The sequence below is a fragment of the Fukomys damarensis genome, unplaced genomic scaffold (genome assembly GCF_012274545.1).
Source record: "Fukomys damarensis isolate Sample0158 unplaced genomic scaffold, DMR_v1.0_HiC HiC_scaffold_3, whole genome shotgun sequence".
NCBI lineage: Eukaryota > Metazoa > Chordata > Mammalia > Rodentia > Bathyergidae > Fukomys > Fukomys damarensis.
The window spans coordinates 33,808,686-33,833,969 of record NW_022900915.1 but is presented as its reverse complement, the minus strand read 5'-3'; the positions used below and the strand labels follow the sequence as shown (position 1 = coordinate 33,833,969).

Sequence of the window (25,284 nt, the reverse complement as noted above, 5' to 3'; positions counted from 1 at the left end):
TGAATGTTTCTCAAACCCATTCACACTGTCATGATAGAATGAAGAGGTTTCTCTCTCAACCGGCTCCTTAATAAAACTATATGAGGAATTTCACAAAACCAGGGCCATTTTAGTTACTTATTTCATCCCTTCTCTGGCTCCCCTGTGCCTTCTTTAAAAGTCAATATTCAGAAGTTCCTACACTATTGCATCTATAGGATGGATTGAATGGTGAAATAATAATTGCTATTTTGTTTGAATAAAAAGCATCATCATAATAAGCAAACATATTTTTGAATTAATGATATTAATTCATACTGAGTGTTTTAAATATCTTGCATTAAAAACAACGTAGAGTCGTGGAAGGAGTACATTTCTTTATTCTTGTTCATTTGGAAACCTCTCAGCTTTATGTTTCTTCTCAATAATTTTATTTCTGGAACTTGATTTTAATGACGTAGAGGAGGTCATGATTATCTAAAAGCTAAAAATTGGCACCAAAGATTTTATGCAAGAAAGCACTTATTAGTTTTGGTTACTAATAGCTTTTTCAAACACATCATTTTCCTTTAGCTCTCCCTACCCCATGCACCTCCCTCATGGCTACTCTTTCCCGCTCCACCTACACCACCACCTCCAGGTTATTTCGTCTGGGCAAAGCTGACTTCATTACTTAAGGTGTGCACACAACCAGGGCATGGTTTGTCACAGCCCGACACCTCCCCTCACCATGATCCATTCCAGGATGGACAGGTAACCACGGAGAACCTCCTCAGGGGCTTCCACTGGAATAACTGATAGAGCAGCGTTCTCTCTTTACTAAGTTTGCCGAGCTGGCCGAAAAGTAGGCTGGAAGTTGCTGATGCCATTTTGGAAAGAACGTGACTAGGGATAGATCTGATACAGTAAGAGGCAAGAGACAGAGAGAAGATTCCTGATGAGATTGCCTACTGATTTCAGCTTGCTGAGCTGACAAATTTCCCTTTTTGGCTAAACCAGGCTAATTTGGATCTCTCACTCGCATTTTGCAACAGTAATCTATGAACAAGTATAAAATGTTAAGTAGCAAGTATTTCTAATTCAGAAACCCATAATTTCATCTTTTTTATCCAAATGCTCTCTGCAATTCTCTCTACCTTCTTCAATTCATATTACATACAATGATCAGTTATCCTTCATGTCATCCTCATGCTTAAGCCTGTCCATTACTTCGCTTTACTAAAAATTCCTTAGCCTAACGATACAGGAAGTCTACTATCTTTTTCAAAATTATGTTCAAAACCCCAAATATCTATTCCACCCAGAAATGTTTATTTTCTGTTCCTTTTAAATGTGCCCTCCTCTCTCTCCTTCCTCCTCTCTCTCCTTCTCCCCTTCTCTCTCCCGCATGCAATTTCTAGAATGCCAGTCTAAGACATTCTCCACCAATGAAATTCCCATGATTTAACTTATTAATTAACTAACTGATTGACTGCTTAGTATGTGTTGCACATTACACTAGATGCTACAGCCTTCACTTCCCTGGGATTCACTGACTGTGTGTATATATTTGCTCAGGAAAGTGATGACAGGCAAGTAAACAATCATTACACCAATACAAGGATAAATAGAGTAACCACACATCCTGGTTTCCCTGGGGCAGTCCTGAATTATGTCTATTGTCCTGGCATAAGTATGAGTAGCATCCTTTTTCACTCTTAAATGTATCTGTATTAGCTTTCCTGTTGCTGGACATAATGTGCAAAACCTTTAAGTTAAGTTAAAAGGGGTTTAATTTAGCTTATGGTTTTAGGGGATTCGGTCCATGGTCCGCTGGTTCCAAGGCAGGGACATCGTGAGAAAGGTTGTGACAGAAAAGTTGCTTAGCTTAGCTCTTGGTGGCCAAGAAGTAGAGCAAGGGAACAGCACCCAAAAGGAAGGGGCCAAGCACCACATATAGCACCCAAGGTTACACCTCCATGACCCACCTAGACATATCCAAAACCGTGCTCCACCAATCCCCAGTTGGATCTCAAAGTCAGTCAAGTTGACACTTCACCCTACCTTGGTCTGGATGATAAATTATCACGTAATTGAAGTGTTTGAAATATAAGGCACTGTGGAAATACAATGATGTTTTTACATTTTTTTTCTGGGAACAGGAACACAGAAAAGATCATGACTCAGTGAAGTCTTTGAAGTGGTTCATCAGCATGACAAGGTTGGGATGAGAGAGCTTTACAGAAAGACAGAGTTGGTGTAACGGTGAGAAGACAGGCAGCTGCTGGAGGTGTTGCTGTAGAGAGACTGCTGTGAGACAGGAGGGAGATGAACCATGGCAACTGACAGCATGAATAACCTGAGACACAGAGAATCACTCAGTGACAATGCCCTTTGGGAAAGAGGGAGACTAGCTTAATAAAATAATAAATATTATAACTTCTACTACTCTATAAACATGCCGGGATACTTCAATGCAGCTTTATTTTCTATTTTTCCTCCCTCCATGTTCTTTTGCCTCAGACTAAAAGAGTCTATTTCTATTTATTTGCCTCAGGGATTTCAGCTACTCACAAAACACGAGTGGACTAAAATCAGTTGCCTCCTAGACTTAAGAAAGAAAGGAAGCTAAATCTATTGAATAGTTAGTTGCTTGAACTATATAAAGCAGCAATTCTTATAGGCAAAACAAAAAAAAATCAAAACAGTGGCACTACCATGTGATTCCCAGGGGAGTCATGTGTGTCCTGGTAGCAAGAACGCGGGTGGCTCAGAGAGAAGAGGTGGGGAGGCCGGGGAGAGAAACACCCAGGCTGTAAAGCAAGAGCACCTGCCTTCTTGCTGGCCATGCTGAGAAGCCACGTCTGGGTGAGGCACGGAAGGACGTCAGGTCTCAACACTTAGAAACATCTAGATCTGCTGAGGTCACTCTCCAGCTAGGTCTTACTAGATGACAAACGAGGTTCCTACTTATTGGTTCACTTATTTATCTTTGACAGAGTCTCGCTAAGTTGTTAAGTTGGCCAGACTGGGCTCAACTTTGTGATCCTCATCCTCCCAACTCAGCCTCCCAGAGTGCCAGCATACCTGCACAATTCTATAACAGAACCTAGAACAGTGCCACCTGATTAATATTATAAAACTAAGGAAGGACAAAGGAAGGGAGAATGAAATAGATCTCAAGTATTTTTTGGTTATGCTTTGATTGATCTAGTTACATTCTAAGGATAACATTTAAAGTTTCCTTTTGCCCCAACTCTGATCCTCTACATAGTCACCAAATCCCTTTCGCTGACTCTTTTGAAGTCCTCTTTTCTCTTGACTTCTACCTGGCCATGCTCACTTAATTTCAGGGTGCTTTTTTATAGCATATCGTTTCTGGTGAGCTCTTCCTCTCTTATCATCTACAACTTGGCCTGCAAAGGACCAGATAATAAATGTAGTTTACATTTGGGGAAACATTTAGATCCTATCTGAATGAATGAACTCTGCTCTTGTAGAACAAAAGCTGCATAGACACTGTGAAAGCACAGAGTCAGGACAACACTGGGAAAAGGTGTATTTACAGAAATGGGGTAAGGACATTCTGCATCTGGTGCCTGTCCTGGAACCACCGCCTTGCCCACTTCCTGACTCGTGGTTTTCCCCCAGCTCAGCAATTCTCTTGTCCTACAACCTCAAAGACCTCTTCTATGAAAAAGATTCCAAATGAGCCACCTGCGTCTACAACCTTGCTCTCTTCCTCCTATAGGGCGCTTTCTTCTGCTCTGTTTCTAACCCTGTTCATATGGTTTAGGTTTTCTTTATCTTTTGATTTAATCACAACCCTCCCCATAATCTGTATTAACCCTAAATCCCTGCGGCTACCTTGTAAAATCCTCCATAAGTATGCAGTTTACTAACCCAGGCTTATTGTTTCTTCTTACCTCCAATATTCAAGTTAACTTCTCCTGGGAACCTCATTTAGCATCTAGTAAAAGCTGCCTGGAAAGTGACTTCAGCAGATTTGAGATATTTCTAAATTTTATGCCCCAGGAACCCGGTAAGAACAAGTACCTTTGCCAAGGGCTCATCCACAGTGTTCTGCCTTAGTTTTTAATTTTCTTATGCTATTGGGATATACTGGGGCTGTCTTCCATTCTGATATTTCCATCTTTTTTGTTTAAGGAAACTCGGCTCTAGTTTTATTATTTTTGACCTGCTTCATAAATTAATCCTGATGAGGTTCAGCAGACAGCAAATACGGCACTTTGGCATCTAAGAAAACAAGAGAGGCAGCAAGGTCTTTCTGACCTTTTCTGGTCCTTTTCCCCCGAAGCAGGCTATAAAGAGTTCGGGGCCTTTTCTCTAAAGTCGGGTATAAATGCAAAAAGGCAGTTTCGCAGTGAGACTGATACCTAACACAGGCGTGGCCCCCGTCCTCCTTAGTAACATGAGTCACGCTGCTGGCCTCGCCTCACCCCTCACTCCTCCTCACTCTCCCTCACTATGGAGCAGTGAGTTTGGGGAGACCTGGGCACCCCTGGATTAGCCAGCTGTCTCTCTTCACTTGGAGTGTACCTAACTCCAGGTGTTTGCATTCTGGGTTTTTAGCTCCGTTGGTGGTTCAGAAACTGGGAAGAGGGCCTCTGTTGGAGGGCTTCAGGGGGTGGGGATCATTTCAGTTCTGGCAAGCCACACACGTAGGGCTATACTGTCTGGTCCAGTTTTTACCATTAATACAGACATAGTAAAGCTGCTACTTTCAATTTCTTCTAATTTCTCCTTGTCAATGCTTTATACATTAAAAAAGCATATAAGGAAGTGAAAACAGATCATCTTTTCAATGACAGTGAAGGGCCCCATTCACTACATATGCCAGTTTAAAATTTGAACTTAGTGTTTCAAAAGAAAGGCAATGTAAGGCAAGGGATTCAAAGACCAACTCACCAAGAGACAGTGTTCCTTGCTCACAGAGATTTATGCCTGCATGACACACTATTACTTGGCTTTCCAAGGCTTCTACGTTTTTATTTTCTACAAGAATGTTGTTAATGCCAATCTCTTGCTGACTCACTAAGGGGTTTGGCAGCAGTGTTGTTGGGAGAGTATGCCATGAGCTCAGCGATACAGCATAAACCAGACACTAGCAGCAACCTCCATCAAAAGGGAGGGAACGAAAGATGAGATCTCTACATGGAGAAAGTGGGAGAATGGAAAATGCAGCATGCACAAACATAAAACAAAGAACCTAAGACCTAAAACACTAGGCCAATAAATGAACCCTCGAAAAAAGCAATGGAGAGTCGCATAACAATAATTTCAAGGAACCATTAAATTTGAATGTCACAACATAGTTCACTATGAAAAATAGCACGAATAAAATTGAAATCTGATTTGAAATTCAGTTTAATAAAATTGTACTTTGTTATTTAAAAGGCTAACAATAAGTATAAGGACCCGCCATCTATTTAATCCATTGTCAATTATTAATATACTTCTCCCTCCTTTAAGTGGTGTGAATGAGGGATTTTGTTCCAGCAATAAGGTAAGTGACTTAAAACACAGTTTATTACTGCTGTGCAAGGATTAGGGTCCTTATCTGTAAACAGTGGGCAGCCACCTGAGGTTTTTAGCAGGGAGTGACACAATCAGATCTGTATTTGAAGACGATCATTCTTGCGGATTGCTGTGAACTTCCTGATGAAATAGTTCATAAATATTCTTCAGTAAATCATATCTCCTCCTAAGCCTATTTCTAGGACAAACTGTTACATACTCAAATTCTCTTGCGTTCGACAGCCATACTTTGCTCAATATCCTTGCTACACAGGAAAGTGGTCCAAAGACTCACAACAGCAGGGTGCCTGTTGGAAATGCAGAATCTCAAACCCCATTCCAACCTGAACCAGAAGATGCAGTTTTAATGAGACCCCCGGGTGACACGTGTCTTCAATTTACAACAAGAAGCCTTGCTGGACACAGCTTAATCCACCACTACCTCAACCCATGGAGACTCCAAGATCCCGGTTATAGATAGCTGTTGCAGGGGCTGTAACACTTCTATGGAGCCCATGGGCATCTCGGGGATAATCCAGCATCATTCTTGGACAGGCTCCTTGGTTGAAAAGGACTAGACCAAAACGCACAAATCATGGCTCTACTGTATCTAATTAGAACAGGGTTTAAGTCTAGTGAAGAAAAGATCAAACAAATCAGAGCCCTGTGGTGCAGATGTCGCTAATACAAAAGCAGTGTTTGCTACCAGTGTTAGGTGAGCTAAAATTACGGAGGAGGAGCACATTTCCACCTAGGCCATCACTTCTAAAACAGTCAGAAATGGCACTCTGAACACACACATACACACAGAACCCCATTCTGACATAATATGCCTCGTGTAAAAGGTCAGGGAAATACGACCACAAGATAAGAGAAATCAAACTGACTTACTCATTTTAAATTAACTGTCACTTGGTAGTGGCAGCAGACCTTTAGTTAGGATTTTCTCTACATCTATTTCTTGGTTATCCTTAGGCACTTTTAACAAGGTTCAAAAGCACAAAATGCACTGCCAAAAGTAACCACTACTAGGGTTCTGCATTCGTTGTGTTACGGATCTGTGGTAAGCACTCTGTGGCTGTGTGTGGTGGCCATTTGGGGCAGAGGTGGAAGCATGAGGAAGCCAGCTGCCTGGTTCCAAGGCTGCTTTGCTGCCAGCTCTGTGTGCGACTTGGATTTCTCCGTGTCTCAGTTTCCTCATCTGTCGAGTGAAGATGAAAACTGTACTAATTATAAAAATCCGTTACTGGGAGTTAGTGAGTGCGCACATTGAAAGCACTCAAAAAACAATATCTGGAACATGTTAATTATTATGTATTTGCTGGTTTGCCATTGGTATCTTACAGCTGAATATCACCAGAAGCCATGGTGTTTCACTGGGAGTCATTCTCAAGGCAACACGCAAAGAAAAACACGTTAGTCACACAATTCAAAAACCACTTGCAGAAAAGGTCACCTGCTGGCAGTTGGGAAAGTGCCAAATATTTATTCCTTTGACACCACCTGTAAGAAACCTAGAAGGTTATGGGGACTCTGCAAGGTAATTAACAAAATGTCTGCCCTACATTTTCAAAATCAGTATTCAAAATAATGTCTTACATTTAAAAGTCTATAAACATTTGTAGTTATGAGCTGTCTTTCCTTTGGATTCAAGATAGCCTGAGTTAAAACCAATAAACTTTATCTTCACGTCAACTCAGTTGAACCTGAGGAGTGTTAAAGCCATCTACCATTAAAGCCAATAAAATCAGTTTAATTTTTATCAAGTTTTAATAGTACTTATTCTCCCCCCCACAAAAAAATTATTTTTTTGGTGCTGGGGATCGAACTCGGGACCTTGCTATTGCAAGGCAGGTAGCAGAACCACTGAGCTAAATCTCCGGCACGACTCAAAATGCTACATATTCTTATAGAACATTACCTAACATTATCCATAGGAAAAGCCTGATTCATCTTAGAAGACTGCAGCCTATGATGCATATAATATAAATTAAAATCTTACCATTTGTTAATTTAATTTTGCTATTTTTCTGACCCTCAGAAAGGATAGCAGTTTCCTTATGTATTCTATTGATTCTTTTAAAACAAATAGGAATTCTGATGGGTCACTTTCACAGATCAAAACCAAAGCTAAAGACATCACTCTCACTTATGAAATAGTTTCAAACTTTATATGATATGGTCATACAAGAAAAACTTTATACGTAATAATTAAATAATTGCTCATTGAACTCTTTAAAATATGTATTACAAAATATATATTTACTATCTCTGTACTCTTATTCCTCAGCACAATGCTAAATTTTATCAGCTGTATAAAAATGCATTCCTTATTTAAAAATTCCCCCATAAAAAGCTGATAGATATGTTGCTTAAAATTTCTAATTCAGAACATTTTACTTGAATGTTGCTTTCCTAAAAATATGATTAAAATTTTAAATTGCTAAGCGGTATTCTGAAATACCATGAAGCTTTTCAATGAAGCGAAAATGAAACTTCTGCAAAAAATTATACATTTATTTTTTATGTACACAGTAATTTCCATCTCCATATAGTTAATAAGATTCCCTGCGTGTATTGTTTTTAACTTAAAGTGTCAAGAATTCTACTAGAATTTCATCATCGGTAAATCAATTGATTAGCAAATTCTGTCACTTCATTGTTCTGGTATTTTAAGTAGCTAGAAAAAGTCAATACAGAAAAACACCCGAGAAACCACAGAACTTGATAGCCTTTTTAACAAATAATGCTTATTTCAGGAGGTTAGGTAAATACACTGCTATATTCCTTAGGAACCACAACTGAATCTTTACCCTGTGGCACCTTTGATGGCTGTAAGTCTCTTCAAAGAAGCATCACATTATACATTCCAGAAGGGGAACATCATGTTTTTGATAAGTAAATGTGGGATTCATTTGTACGAAAACACAGTTTAATATTTATGAAAATAATTGTTCTTCCTGTGTTTAAAGATTATCAGTATAGTCAATTGATTTTCCAGGTCGCTCTACATAACTCTATCAATAGTAGATGATTTCCCTTATGGGATTACATCTGTGAGTTCTAATGATTATATCAGAGTAATTCTCTCAGCCATGTCAGATACCATCCATGTCATGCAGCCGTCCTGACTGAAAGCTCAGAGGGTAAAATCCATGGCTGCTTACGTCCCCTCTATAAAATGGTATAGCATTTGCATATAGCCTGAACACAGCTTCCTATCTACATCAAATCACCTCTGGATTACTTAAAATACCCAGTAACATGTAAATGCTATGCAAACAGTTGCTGTACTTATTGCTTAAAGAATAATGGCAACAGAGGAAGTTTGTACATGTTGAATACAGATGCGTTTTTTTTCCCAGACACAGTATTTTCCATCTGTGGTTGGTTGAATCCACGGATATGCAATCTGCAGATTCAGAGGGCCAACTGTATTTATTTTAAACTCCAGTGTCTTTCTTTTCAACATGAAGGAAACAATCGTATGTAGTTCATAAGGGATATAAAAAATTAACTTAGCTCATGAATGTAAAGTGCCTAACATACTCCCTGGTACCTAATAAGTACCCAAAAGATTTTCTCTTGAGGAAATAGTTTCCTTTAGTTCTAGTTTCTGATTAGGAGGACATAGCTACAATGTGAAGCCAAAGACATTGCTTTCAGGTGAACCGTGTGAGATCTAAGGTCCACAGAGTACTGTTTGGGGTCAGAGGAGCCTCTGCTGCAGCACAAGGAGGCCTCGGGAGCTGGGATGGCCTTTGGCACCACATGGTTTCATGGTTTTTACAGCACCGGGAAGATACAATATTGGCACAAGAAGTACCTACCCTAAGAGGCTCTTAGGAAACAAAGATGAAGGTGTACAAGAGAGAAGAATATGAGAAACTGGTCCCAAGCAGATGTGAGAAAGCAAAGATTACTACAAATAATAGCAACTAGGACAGAGGCATGCTGTGAACCCCATTTTGTATCAGCATGCTGGGAGGGCCTGAGTACACAGGTCTTATTTATATTCAAATATAACAACAACAACAACAACAAAAGGCAGAGTTTGCTAAGGGCAAATAAGGTAGAGGACCCACGAAGTGCAGGGGAGGAAGAAAACAGGGTGAATGGAGCATCGGAGTTCTGGAACACTGACTGGACCTCGCAGACTGGTGGAGGCCCAGTTGTCTAGAGAAGGCTTCGCAGTAGGAAAAACTGACAAGTAGAGACTTTGGGACAGCATGTGCATGGGGCTTAGGTGACAATGGCTGAAAACAGGCGGGAGGGTGGTGGGGTGTGCAGAGGGTTCTGGAGTAAAGATTAGAAAAGCAATTTGGGATAGTATTTGAATGGCTAAATAAAGTACTTAGATTTGGTCTGCTAAGTGATGGGGACCTAGAAGAAACAATTTTGATTCAGGAAAATGAAAGTGAGCTACAGATTGATAAGACTGATCTGGATTCACATGTGTTATAAAAGAGGAGAAATGCATAAAGGTGTGGGGAAATTGTTAGGAGATTCTCCATAGGTAGAGGAGAGCAATGAATATGAATGATACACTGGCAGAATATTTCTTACTATTTTCTAAAATAGCATTTAGGGGGAAAGAAAGAAAGTCTAATTATGTGGTCTTCTATTACCCTCAGTTTTCATGCATAACCTCTCCATGCCTCAGTAGAGCTATAAGCCACAGCTTGCTCATTTATAGGTCACACAAGCACCCTTTAAGATGCACTAAGATTTCTGGTGTTGTGTGATGCAGTTCTTTTCTACCTCTTTACTGTCTAATACAGGCTTGTGTCTTAGAAATGTAACTGCCATTCTAATTTTCTGAGGCATTACAAATTTGAATATTGATACCTTTCTGTATAATGGCGGTTGTGATAGAGCAGTGTCATACAAAAATACTGTTTGTCCTCACTCGGAGTCCCTGAAAAAACATTATTTCAGATAGATTGGTAAAGCAATTCAATAGTTTGCCGGCTGTTAGCCCTACAGATTGTTGATACATGCAGTTGGTTTACATCCTTCTGCCAATATTCGAGTAGGAAAAAAAAAATTTCATTGAACTGAAGCAATGACTAGGTTTTCTGAGGACATTCTCCTAACTACAGATACTCACTTGAACTCTTCAACAAGATTGTTGGTAAAAGACCGTTATTACGCAGCAGAGTTTCCAGAAGCAGAGTCCAGTTACAAGTTGGCTGGGATAAGAGCAGTTTCAATTGACCCTCGGCTTTCAGTCCTCCACCAGATGGAGTCCTTTCAAAATGCAAGATAAAGATGGAGCAATGAAGTTAATTTATCTATGAAATTAATAGCCTTAAAGTACAGATGTACTGCTAACTCTGTTAAATGTCAGTTCCTCCCAGATTACTCTGAAAATGCTTTCATGCTTACTTACTTTAGGGTTGCTCAGGGAAGGAATTACATTTAATCTCAACTAGCTAAAAGCAAATTAACAATTGGTAGCCTGCCAAATTTAAAACTGATACAAAATAACCATGCCTATATTTCACAGAACTATGTCTACTTTAGATTTATGGAGAAAAGAAAAATCATGTATGAATTTATTTCTAATGTGTTCATTTGTTCATTCACCAAATGCATAATGAGTGCCCACTATGTGCCATTAACCCCCTTTGCTATTCATGGAAAGACGTTCCAGTGGGTTTTGGCTACTTCATAGTTTTCCATGTATAATGATGAGTGATGAAACAAAGAATTCAAAACTCCTGCCAAGAGCCAACTGTAATTTAACTGCTTAATAGGTAATGCCTTAACTTACCACGTAATTATTTGAACTGCTACCAACAGTCATGCTGCTGCCTACCTGGGTAATCATCTCTTCAAGAAAAAACAACTTCAAGATAAATAAGTTTCTTACAAAATTATCATCAGTGTTGAATAGAAAACTGAGATCAGATATCCCCATCTCACCACTGTCACTTACCAGTGAATTGGCAGGATCTCAGAGAGCAAAGTAGGAATTGCAAACTGGTAACATTATTTATTTTTTTCCTTCTAATGTCTTAAAGTTTAGATTGTCTAGAGGTCATGAGATGGGAAAATAATTTGCAACAACAACAAAGACAGGAAATAAATGGTCAGACACTCCAGTGGTGGTCGGAGCCACAGGGTTGTGGGACTAGGGTAGCCCTGGGAAGGATGGATGTGACTGAGCAATGCAAAATGTAAACAGGACCACTGCAAGACTAAAGGAGACCAGAGGCTACCACTGAGAGTGCCCATTTGCAGCATTCTCTTTAGAGGACGCAAATGACTAAGTAAGGAGCCATCCAATTGCCAACATGGTTCAGACCTCTGGTTTCCAGGGCTTAACCCAAAACAGGAGTATCAGCACCACCAGAGAACTTGTTAAAAATCTAGATTCTCGAGCCTCATCCCATCTGAAATTATGAAATGTGTTCAATAGGCCCTCTGCAGGCTAAGCTTTAGAACATACTGGTGTGGGCTGTGCTTCTGTAAAACAGGTAGCATAGATAGAACTAGTTAGCACCATCTTTTCTTTTTCTGTGCATTTGTACCCAAGTCAGCCTTGGATTCTACTTACAAAGGACTAAAGTTGTTGTCTCAAAATTCATGTTAAAACTCTAATCTTTGATGGTATCTGGACATGGGTTTGATAGGTAACTGTGTGACAAGGGTGGAGCCCCATGAATGGGATTAGTGACCTTAAAAGAAGAGGCCAGAGACCTTGCCTGCCCTTTATCTACCCTGAAGATACAAGAAGTTGGCTGTTGGCAATCTGGAAGAAGATTCCCCCCACCCCAGAACAAGACCATGTTGGTACCCTGCCAGCTTTCCAAAACTGTAAGAAATCAGTGTCTTTTGTTCAAGCTATTAGCCAATGGTATATTTGTTACAGCAGCCTGAGCTAACTAACACACCATTCATCCAATGAACCCTTTACCTTAATCCTACCCAATCATTAGCTGGAAACAAAAATTTCACCTTCCCTGGGAGACAATGGTTTTTCTTACTCTGAATTAAAGCACTCATGCCAAGCACACATATTTCAGCTCTTTAAAACTTCATCACAGCTCTATTTCTCCACCCAAATTCATGTCTCCTGAGGACTTCCCCTAAAGCTCCTACCACTGAACTGCGCATATTTGAAAGCTGCATGAGTGGTAGCTGATTGACTTGCCTATTTAAAAACGGACAGGTAAACTCTTTTAAAAAACGTGCTTTGCCAAAAGGCTAATTTTTTTTTTTTAAATGAGAGGATTCAAAGATGTAAAATGAAGAAGCATCTCCCACTTGTCTTGGCATTAAAAGTATTTCACAACCTTGGAATGCACAAAATCCCTCAGCCTGTGTTTGAACCTTGGGCCAACTCAGGCCTCCCACATGAAGCTCGGAGAACAGAAGAATCAGGATGACTGCTCGAGCACTGTGTGGGCAATGTCAGGCAGGGAAACGACTGCCCTGGATGGGCAGTGAAGAGAGAAGAGGGGACTAATTTAACGCTTAGCCTGGAGACATCAATGTACTATTTCTGAGATTGCTTTGGCTTTTGCAGGATCCCTGCTTCCATCCTAAATCCCAAATGCTGACTTCTAGAAGTCCCCATGGTGTGTAGTAGATGAAAAGCAGTTGGTTGGTTATTCAGATTATTGAACTTGACTTGGCATTTGAGTACTTCCTACCTACATATTCTGCTCAAATGGAGGGCTGATGTAAGGATACTGTTAAAAGTTATAGTTTGACTAGAACACACAGGGAGAGATCTACAAGAAAAAGTCAGAAGAAGGCATAAGAACTTGGTCTATGGAAGGCTTTGCGGCCCCAGGGTGAGGATTTTGCACCTGTTACAGAGTTTAAGAGGATTTTCCTGATCTGGTTGCAATGTGGAGAATGAACTGGAGGCGGTGAGTGTTTTTTACTCAGCCCTTTAGTCATGAAATAAAACAAAATAATTTGAATGTCATTTTATTCCACTGTATCTGAATACCTGGTTATAAATAAAATCTCTCATTTACCAGATGGGAAGCTGTTTGTTGAAATGTACCTCAATTCTTGCATCTTTCAACGTATCACAATTTTGAAATGTACAGTAGAATGACTCACTATGAGGAAAAATAAAATAGTACAAACATTCCTCAATCACTGAGCTCTGAGTAATAAATGCATTGAGGAGCCTGTGTCAGGCATATGGAGAAGCATATGTTCCCTCATCCTTTGAGCTTGTGGAGCTGTGAATGTGAGATCAGCCTCAAAAATGACAGGAAGGGAAATTTTATATATATGTATATAGATATCAAATATGTACATGTTGAATTCCACTATGATACAAAGAAGAGAACGAATCTGTAAGTCCAACAGAATCATGAAAAAGCTATTTGTAGGTGTACTTACAAAAGTTCATTAAGTAGCTCATTTAGAATTTCTGCAAGTTTTGGTTTCTATATTGCAATAGCAAGTTAAAAACAAACAGTCTTGGCTGTCTCCGTGCAAGGTTTCCTGACTTCTGGCTCAGTTGTAAAGGCTGAGGCCAAGAGAAGGCTCTGCAGGAGGTTCAGTCTGTGATCTGAACAGCGCTGCTGCCCTCAGGTCATACGACCATGGCACTCTTTCATCACCTCATGTTTGTATCGGGCAGAAGCTACCAGATGAGTGAACACTGGGGATAATATCAAGTGGTGTTGGAGTAAGGACCTTCAAAACTTGATATTTACTTTGAGCCAACAATCACATTTTGGTCCCAAAAGATAAAGTACATGGGTCTGGGAACTGAGGGATGACAGCAGAAGGCGCCTTCTCACAAAAGCTCCTGATTCTCCACTTGAGGAATTTGTTATCCCCATCACCCTACAGACTACGAAAGAGTGGAGGTCCTGGTTTCCATGGTGGGTGGGTGTTCATACCTCTACAAGGGGACCATTTAGGATCTTACTCAACCTAAAATTATGTGCTGTGGGTCATTTTTGGCTGATCCCTGCTAGGAGTCTGTCAGACAAAGAATGGACTGATGTACTGGCCAGTTATGACTACCATAACTGCCATGAGGAGCCAGGTCTGCTGCGATTGTGGAGCAGCATCTGTAACTCAGGGGACTCAGCAGGGCATGTGTGAATGCCCTCAGAACGGATCACAGCTACCTGCAGCAGACTGCAGTAATGACAGTCTAATAAGAGAAGGATGACCATATATTCAACCCCCTGACAAAGGTCTGAGTGATTCCACTGGGCAAAAACATGAGCCAGCAGACAGGATGGTCAACAGTGAAGGATTGCCTAGGTGGTAGAAGAATATAACGATGAATATCACTTACAGCCTCAGAAATAATGGCAGTAGGGAGTACTCTGGCTTGTCCCGCTAACTCTTAAGTAAGCAAACTTTTTTTGAAGCAATTATAGCTGGCCATCACCTGAAAAATCAGTGAGAGAACTCAGAGAATTTAACATAGGGCATGGGAGGATCTCAGTGGGGGAAGGGGCCACAACAACAGATATTGCCAATGACCACACCAACCCTTGCCCTTACCTCTCAGTTCACGCTGGCCCAAGTAAAGGAGCAATGATGCTCAAAGCCTGAATTTCTCTACCTTCCCACAAGGCAATCTGGTAGAGTACAGGAATTAAAGCCCCTGGAGCAGCACTCAGCCAATGACTGAGAGGAGCTGCTGTACAAATACCTCAGCATCCTTGCACCTTTCATCAAAATAACTCTGAAGTATATGTTTTGTACTGATTCTCAAAAGCCCCCAGAAGATTGAAATTCTGGTCATTCCTCTGATAGTTCGTTTGATTACCAGAATCTTTCTTTGTTACTTACCCATTCCCCTTCCATTATTCCCTCCACTTAGAAAATAAACAATATCCACCTGAATCTTTGTCTCAGAGTCTGTTTCCTGAGAAAATCCAAAGTGTGGCATGTATAAAGATATCTGTTGTTTATCTCACTTAATCCTTGTTTTAAAAATATTAAGAAACTAGTCCAGAGTCATTTAGCTAATAAATGCAGCTGTTGTATGATGAGTCCAGGTCTCTACGGCTTCAAAATCAATGTGAATTCCATTACTGCATATTTTCTTTCCCATGTGACCTGACAGAAATTTCGTAGGTAAATTGTATTTTCTGACATTGAGGATTTGATTCTATTCAACCTCCTGTTTAAAGATACCATGTTTTGGATAAAAAAATCAAGTTTATAGCATCAGAGCTGATTCCCAAATTGACGTCATTTTATGAAAGGTATATATAGAGAATGATACGGGATGGATGGCCCTAGCTTGGATTACTGAGTACAGTTTATACCAGAGACCAAAAGTTATATGATTCAGAGAACAAATGTAAGGATGTAACTAAAAAGAAATTGAGGGTGAAGCCCTAATGAGGGAAAACACAACCAGAAATCCCCCATATTACTGTACTACTCTTAGTTTTCCACAATTTATTCTTCAAAAATTTTCTAAGAAAATATAGACAAATATTGAAAAACAATTTTGTCATCCTTTCTCTAAGAAGATATTTTTAGTACTTGAGAAAAAAAGTTGGGGGGGATCTAAAATATTTTCTTCAGTGCTTTAACCAAAAGTAAAACTATGAAAAATAAATGGAATTTTAGCATTTAAATGGAGTTTAGCATTTAAAATATTTTCGTATATTTTAATCTCTATAATGGGTATAGCCAAGTCTCTATAGTCTTTATACAGTACTTACAGCTCATTTAATAAATAAAATTAGTAGGATTCACCTTCATACTTTAATATAGAATTCACCTTGATTTTTTTCTGCTAATGTAGCTGAGAAAGCCTCATCTGTGCAAGGTTAATTATACCTATACTACATGGTGTGCAACTTAAAGCTCAGGTGCTCAAACTAGAAGAATCTGTACTCATTTCCTGATTTTAGTAAATTAACCCTTTCACACGGGATAAACATATTTTCTAAAAATCATCCAAAGGTAGTATATACAATTCATCTAACCACATGTCAATGCTACACAAGTTAGCATATCCCATTTCTAAAAATATATTAAAATTTAATTTTAATCTAAAAATAATATAATATTTTAGCTAGCAGTTTGTGTCCCTCTCCAAAGTGTTAATCAGCTGAGTTGCTAAGGCACTAGACACCCTGAGTCCCTCAGCCGGCTCTTTGAAGAGCAGGAGTCATCTCTCCGGTGCCCTTGACTATTATCAGTCCCATCCACCAGATAATATCCTGTTATAGAGAGTTCAAGAAAGGTCTCTCCGGGCAACACACTTCTGATAAGTGCAAAGACCCAGTGAGAAAGCAGTTCAATATGTTTTCCACTTTATCACATTCGTAGTAGGTCCTTTGAACATGTTTAGAGAACTGATAACAATCTGCCACTTTCTGACACATGTAATGCTTTACTAACCCATCAGTTATGAATGATTGGTTATAAGTATTCATGTGATGAGTGTCTCAGAAGCACTCGAACACATTTAATCCTCATAACCACCCACAAGATTATCTCAGAAGTTAAGGGAAGATGTTTCAGATGGAGTCAATACACAATGGTATTGCATGCTATTTTCCAGGAGATCAATAAGATTGTATTGCATTTATGTCTCAATTTGTTCAACAAAATTCAAACTGAAACTGAAGCTCATGTAGATTAACTTTGTGAGATTTCAAAACTAAATAGTACACACACTATATCTGTCCATTGCAAAAATTTGTCATTATTTTCTGTTATATTGCTGGCTCCACTTCTACAGATTATTTAGGTAATAACTTTAAATTATAATAGAAGGGAGAAGATACAAACATATCTAAGTATACAAAGATATGTAAGTATACAAAATACCTAGCTCAGCTGATATTTTCACTTCTTTTAATAACTACTCCACAGATACTAATTTCTCTTTTGGGTTTTTTTTTCAGAGATCTACCAGCCACTTAAGAACTTTGGTATAAATGGCTCACATTACTCTTCCCCCGCTGTTGGCTCTACTTCAGCACTTGACATTAGAAGCTTTAGTAGAAGCTTTCTGAACATTTTCTTCAGTCTCATGTAGCAACTTCTCAGGAGCACCTGGAGATCAGCTCTCCATCCTCTTCTCCAGATGTTCTCTCCAAAATGACTAGAAGTCACCTCCCCATGAAGACTGTGCTTCTCACACCTGAGCTTTACCACTCAGAGCAAACGTTTGTATCAGTTAACAGGGCACTTACCTGATGAGAATGCCACTTTGAATTCATTTGCTCATTCCTTCACTCATTCACCCAACTAATATTTATGGGTGACCATGGAGACAAAACAGTAAATGAAAAACAGGCCATAGCCTAATGGAATTTAATGGAGAACTCAAACATAGTTTAGATGACCTTACACATGTAGACAATTTACAATTATGAAAAGTCAATGAAGGAAAAGCAAAAGAATCTCTTAGAGGCTATAGCAAAAAGAAGTGATCTAGTCCTTGGGGCTGATGAGAAGCTTTCCTGCATAGTCACATTTAAACTGAGATATGAAGAGAAGTTGGCATTAACAAAGTGATGAAGAACTTACTTTAGGGTAAGGGAAAAGTGTGTGCAAAGATCTTGCAGCAGAGAGGAGCACTGCATGTTAATGAAATATAAAAAGGCTAATGTAGAAAGCAGTGGATATGGGGAGAGTTTACAGATGATTAAGAGACGAGTCTATCTAGACACTATAGGCTATGCCAAAAAATTGTCTTATATATATTTAAAGACAACCCTCACAGGAGGGTTTTAAGTCAAAGTATGACATGATAAATTTTGGATTACGAAAATGGCTTGGGGTTTAAGGAAACAAGAACAAAGGAACTGGGAGAATATCTTGGGAGAAAAGAGTATCTTCGGATGAAGAAAATGAACATAGACACTGTATACTGTTGTCAAGTAGGGAACTAAGCTGCATGTAACACTCTGAGGAAAGCGTTTGGTTTTTTTGAGACAGAGTCTCACTATGTCGTTGAGACTGACCTGGAACTCACTATGTAGCCCAGGCTGGTCTCGAACTCACAGCGATCCTCCTGCCTCAGCCTCCCAAGTGCTGGGATTACAGGCGTGCGCCACCACACCCGGCTTGAGGAAAGGGTTTGGCTGCCAGCTTCTTCACTCACCATTAATACTAGCACAGTGCCTTATGGGGAGAAAGTTTTAAAAATCCACTACTAAAGAAATGAATGAATACATCTTGGTGAGCTGGATAAAGAGCCACAAAGCATACGACATAATGAAGCCAAATGTTACTTAATATATTTAGGGAGGAAGAAATGTACAAATCCCAAACAGCATTACATTAAGTAAAAGCATAAAAGGGAAGTACAGTAGAAACACATATCTATACCTCAGAATGGTCTGGGCACAATCAAAACATCATGTTGAACTCATAAAAGAAAATGAGCAGGGTAAAATAGGTTGTTTATACAAACTGATTATGCTACTTGGATTCAGTGTTTAGTTGTGACCTACTTAACAAATGAAAACCTGAAAAATACTTGAAAAGTTTCAAAGAACCACATGAACATGAAAGTTTGGAAAAATAATAAGAAGTATGATAAATATAACATACTATAGAGACCAAGATAATACTCTTTTTTGAACATTTATAGGAAAGTACACTATGGTGTCATAATATGAACCTAGAGACTGAAATATTCTCCACATGCTTTAGTTTAATCTAGTCTGAAACCAATTACTCTTTCTAAATCAACTCACATTGTTAGCTTTTACCCCTGCTAGGGACAATGAATGTAATATATACTTACTACCATGACAATACATGTATTTTCCCTAAGGCCATCTTCTAAACCACAGGAACAGTTTTGTTTTTGACCCCTTTATATCCTTCATAGTTTTTTTCTGGTAAGCTTGTAGAGAAATGTACGACCCATACAGCTATTCATGCATTTTAACTCTTAAGTATTAATTTCACATTCTTCTCCTTGCTCTTTTTCTTTCTTCTCACTTACTTTTAATTATTTTTATTTAATGTTTCCCAAAACAAACTCCAATTATTTCAGAAGCAATGTGTAGATGGTCTAAATAAATAGTTATCACTACGATCCTTCATGATATTAACTTTTTCAGTCACCTCTCCTCTCAGCTTTTCCCTTTCCAAAAATATCAGGTTAATACATTTTTACTGTTTTTATCACCCCAACGTATGTACTCCCCTGAACATTCATTTTAGTCACAAAAGTGCATAGACTTTTGAAGGATAATTGGGGGTAAAAGACGTATAGACAGCTGATATATATTTTTTAAATAAATGGAAAGATAGAGATTTTAAAGTCATATAATGGTGGTCCAGGAATCCACACTGCCATGTCTGACAAAAGCAAATCAATAACTTGAGTTATTTTAAAATTATTTTCATTGCCATCCTGTGATCCTCTGATGGTATCCCTGCTCTTAGCATGTGGAGTTATAAATCATATAGATCATGTCTTTCTAAGCAGACAACATGGACCCAGCACAGCAAACTGTCAGAGAATATAACACTGAATGGGGTGCTCAAATCAAACCTTACATGGAGAATTTAGAGCCACAGCATTCCAGGAGAAGAAGCTACATATATCAAAGGCCTGAAGCTAGGAATGAGCAACAGATAAAAGTTAAAAAGCACAGAATGACCTAGACAGGATTTGTGAGGAGATAGAATCAAGTGGAGCAGATTGTTACGTACTCCAATAAGCAAGGGAACAGAAGCTGTGTCAGGGTTGTGAGCGAGGGAGAGACATAATGCACACAATATTTTGTTTGTATGTTTGTTTGTTTTGGTACTGGGTATGGAACTTGGGACCCTGAGCTTGTGAGGCAGGTGTCAGAACCACTGGGCTAAATCCCCAGCCTGTACACAAAAAATTAAACCTGTTAAAAAATAGCAAAATGAACCAAGGTCATTGTAATGCATTGAAGAGAAAGGGAGCTTCTAAGAGGTTTTTGGAGGAAGAGTCAACTAAACATGATAATAGACAGAACAGGAAAGAAAAGGCTCAGATTTAATTTTGCAAATATTTAAGTACAATAACATTCCAAACAGATAAGACCCTGTGTGAAAAACAAGGCAAGACAGAAAGAAAGGATCAGTTGAGAACATCATGTTGTATTTCCATTACTACAGTGGATCATCTAAGAAATACCAGCAGATGAACATATAGTGTTGGTCTACAGGTAGGCACTTGGAGCTAGAAATCATCTGTATAAAAACTATAGCTTAAACCCACACGAACGAAAGAAAATCAAAGAAAGCTGGGTTTCTTTTAACTTCCTTTAAAGTTTGTTTTTATCTTAATAAAATTAAACTCTACTCATTATAAGAAATTTGGAAAATGCAGACAAAAATTAAAATGACTTGTAAACTCACTACCCAAAGATAAAACAAACTAACAAAACACAAACAAACACTGTGAACTCTCCAGCATATATCCTTACAATGTTTGTTTTTCTACATGCTTTTGTAATGACATTTTTAGTTTTCTGGGGGTTTTTTGTAACACTTTTTATATAGTAGTATATCATAAGTCTGACTACTCAATAGTGTCCCACCTTCCAGTAACTATTCCTCCCCTGGACAACAAGTTTGGGGAATCTGCAGATTAGGTCCCCCCACCCCCGCTGTGGAAATAAGCTGGCATGCCCATGCAAAATAGAACCACGAAGGGGACTTTACATAATGAAAACTGACAATCTTACTTGCGCAGGGGTATTATTTTTCAAGCATCTCTATTAACATCACCCTGGATGATTTTCTCTTTGAAAAGTGGTGGAACAGTTGTTAAGAGCTTGAACTATACCCTGGAATGGGCACAGGTTGTTTAACATGTTGCTTTTGCAATAATGAGTATTGAAGAGTTGGCTATTTCTTTCCTATTGACGTAAAAGTATATTTGCAATCAAGATGACCGGTTATTGAGAAGACAGTCCTGAGGGAATTCCATTTCCAGGAGTCAATCATTAAAAAAATCCATCAAGGATGCTGATATGATTCTATATGTAAGTGAAGTATAGTTAAGGAGACACTGAAGTCCCTGAAGGCAGAATCTATGTCTCAGTGGTCTTGGATTCTCCACGACATATATGGTGACAGACACAATAGACAAGCAGTATTTGTTTCTTGTGTGTACAGAGAGTTTAAGGTGTGAGGCTTGCATGCCCTCTGTTTATGGGTGGGACTCTTGTTCCTCTAGGAAGAGATATGCTCAGTCAATTCAGGCGTTGAAGTAGTATCGCTATCTAATCTATTTCCAAGATGAATCAAGAATGCACAGGGATGAACAATATCTCCTTTAGCTATAGATGATCTTTTTATTCTCAGATACAAAGGAAAGGCATTTTCCCATGATATATTCCAGAAAGAACTGAACTGCATTTCACATAATGGCATAAAATGTCATCAGATTACTCTGGAAGTACATTTCACATTTTAAATGATTTTTGTTGTTTTTAAATGCTGTTAATTAAATAATAAAAGTGAAAGGTTCCATCCGTAATTATAAAAGCTATTCCTCTTAACTTCTACCTAAGTTACCTGGATTATCTAGTTTTGCTGTTTATATCTGATAATTAGCTGAGCACTATCAAATCCCTGGTCACAGATCAAAAAGGATGAATATTTAAATGGTGAGGCATTCACTACCAAACTTCACTCCAAAAATTCACTGTTTTCCATTATATCACTAAAGCCATAAGTTAGTGGAATGATTATGAAGCCCATGCCTCATAGGATTCTTGAACTAAAAAAGAGAGAGAGAAATCATACTCTACTTAACTGCCTATTGTGAAACATTACAAGTTCCTTTTTAAGATTCATTTATATCCATGAATCAGAGTTTCTATTAAATATTAACAGAAATAACAGAACTACAGATATGGCAGCAACTTGAGGTTCTTACCTGAGGAAGGAAGGGTAGAAATGTGATATGCAGGAAACCCAATGTAATGGTTGGTTGAAAAATGATTTTAAGGAATCTGAAGCAGACTCATCCATGCCATGCTGAAAAGTCCTAGGGAAGCAAAAGTGATTATTTTAGAATATATAGGAAATATTGACTGTGAAGACCACTGAAATAACTTTTGATTTTTAATGTCGTAGTTAGTAAATTATTTTTATAAAAAATCTTATGGTGCTAAAGTAGAGAATGCACCCCCTTCAACCTCTTGGGATTAATTTAATAGATGACTCAGGGGACAGGTAGACAAATCAACAAAGCCATGAAAAACATGAATTGAGACTTTGGATATTTATGAGCCTGTATATCACAAATAATCCTTAACTTGGGAAATGTAACAATGCCAGTACTACTTAATAGTTTGCTTAAACTCACATTATAAAATTTTTTCAAAGATAAATGCATAAAGAAAATACAACAAATACTTCCTATGTCTCTCATGAGTATTCTTACATCCACTCGATTCTCCTCTCCCTTCATTCAAAAAAGCTAAAAATTTGTTATATTTGCTTGATTAATATGAAAATGTTTGATGTGAATACCTCTTTTTAGCCTTTCAGAGTAATTTACAAATACTAAACAATAAATGAGGCTTTACATTAATTTTGTGTTAAGTGCCAAGGAAGGGCTCATAAGAACTTAACTGTAAAATATGTAACAGTGATTTAAAAATTCAAATATTTTGGCTAGAATATCTGGTGTGCAACTATATTTTGGAAGTGATTGAAAGCTTTTTTTCTAGGTTGGCTCAAATTCCACTATAAATCTTGACCATAATTATAACAAATTTTTACATAAAATCTTTAACAGACAGTTTGGCTAATAAAAATGTTATAATCACAGGAGATAATATTTATCCACATAGTTAAGGATGATTTGGAACATTTTAGAAATGCAACTGTCTGAAGTGATACCATCTTTCCATATAGCAGAAAAGCAACAGTGTCTTTTGAACCTAAATGATCAAAACAGAACTGACTTCTAGTACGAAAAGGCATTCCTATCTTTTCTTTCCATATTTTCTTCTTTTAACCTCCCACTGGTCCAAGTTTGATAGTTTTATCCCCCTGTTGTCTTGCTGAGTAGAATATCTTCTTATTTAATATACTTGAAATTTTATATTTGTATCAATTTATATTTATTATTATAATTTTATTAGTATAGTTTTCCATACATAGTAATTACACTCATCCTGAGGAATTTGTACATATACTTATCACATCTACTTAGAAATTTTTTAGACTTTTAATGTATCACCCCCTCCTTGAAAGTTATTATTTCTCACTAAATTACAGATCAAAACAAAATTCCTCAAATAGTTTTCAAAGTCAGGTTGTACTATTTCCATCCGATGTACTCTACTATGTGACCCACAGAGAGAGGGAGGAGATAGGTCAGGTGTGGGATGAGCTTTTCCAAGGAGCCTAGGCTTTGGGGCAGCCATGAGGAACACTAAAGAGTTGATGGCCTTGGAGTGAGACCAGCAGCTGCACATCTGAGAACATTCTCTTCAGAACGAGGAGGGTGGCTTGGAGGGGATCAAGAGTAATGAAGAGGCTACTGCCCTATGCCAGTCAGAACTAGAGAAGAGCCTAAACCAAGGGAAGAGGCGAGGAAATAGTGAGGGGCAAATGTTAACAAGTGCTAAATATATAAAATTAGCAATATTCACTCTTTAATGACATAGCTTTGAAGATGACATGAGGGTGAAGATACAAGGGGGACATTAATGGAAAAGGGGCAGTCAAGGTTAACTCACAGTTAACCTTTCTTAATTTTAGATGTATTGTGTGAGTTAAAGCATTTCAAATACACCCAAAGAGGCATACAATCAGAATTTGGATTTAGCAATCTAGCATTTACCAGCGATATCTACTTTGAAAATATCCGTGTAGAAGTCATCAGCATAATGGATGGTAAGCCACGTGAATGAGTGAGTTTGCCCAAAGAAAGTATGTGAAATGAAAAGGTGCTCAAGATCACTGGAGCACATCAACATTTAAAGGGTGAGATGAGAATAAGAAGCATTCAAATGAAACCAAGAAGGAATAACAAGGGAAGTAAGAAAAGAGCCTGAATGGAGTGATGTTAGGGAAAGCAAGAGAAGAGAAAGTGGTCAAAAGCAAAGAAGAGGGTAAAAACAAAGATAGATCCTTGGAGTTAGAAACTGGCTATTTACAGATGACTTTGCCTCTGTCTGTTTAGCCTGAGAAGGACAGAAGTCCACTTGCGGTGCACTGGGGGAATGGAGGGCATAATGGTGGAGACCATGTATGTGACCTGTTTTAAGTGGAAGCACAATGACAAAGGAGGAATATTGTTAACACAAAAGACACTTAGTGCAGGATCCAGACAACTGATTGAATATTTAAACGATCAAGGCCAAGGAGTAGGAGGTAAATGTTAACAAGTGCTCAGGTGAAAAACTCGCTTCAGTTAGGAAAAGGGACACAATGATCAGAGATCAGTCAAAGGATATGGAAGAGAATAGGATCAAAATAATTACAAAGAGTAGATGTGAGACATTAGAGTACCTGCAGGATAATCTGGATTTTCTTAGAAATATAAAGAGGCAAGGCCAACTGCCAAATCCAGTGGGATGGTGCAAGGCCTTAGGGTTGAGCCTGGTGGATAAGAATGGATGGAGCAGCCCCAGAGTAGACAAAGAACAGGGCTGTCAACAGGTACTAAGGACTGCTGAGTGATACTCCCAGCCACGTATCAGGGTCTGCGTGGATGGCCCCACCAAGTGAGGGTACAGTGAAGAGAGACGGCCAGCAGGGAGCAGAAAGGTGGGGGAGACAGAGGTGGTGCAGCAAGAGTCTGAAGAGACAGGCAGTCGTGAAGGTGGGGGGAATGCCTGGGACAAGAGAGGAAGG

The 25,284-nt window shown here is 38.7% G+C and overlaps 1 protein-coding gene across 1 annotated transcript in view; it reads right to left on the bottom strand.

Moving 5' to 3' along the window:
- The window catches only part of Kiaa0825 (KIAA0825 ortholog), a 360,888-nt gene that overhangs the window by 225,795 nt on the left and 109,809 nt on the right, over window positions 1-25,284 (bottom strand). The window contains exons 12-13 of the mRNA XM_010637195.3: window positions 22,349-22,459; window positions 10,607-10,746 (exon numbers count right to left, since the gene is read on the bottom strand). Coding sequence (XP_010635497.1) covers window positions 10,607-10,746; window positions 22,349-22,459 — 251 coding nt within the window. The remainder of the gene's footprint in view (window positions 1-10,606; window positions 10,747-22,348; window positions 22,460-25,284) is intronic.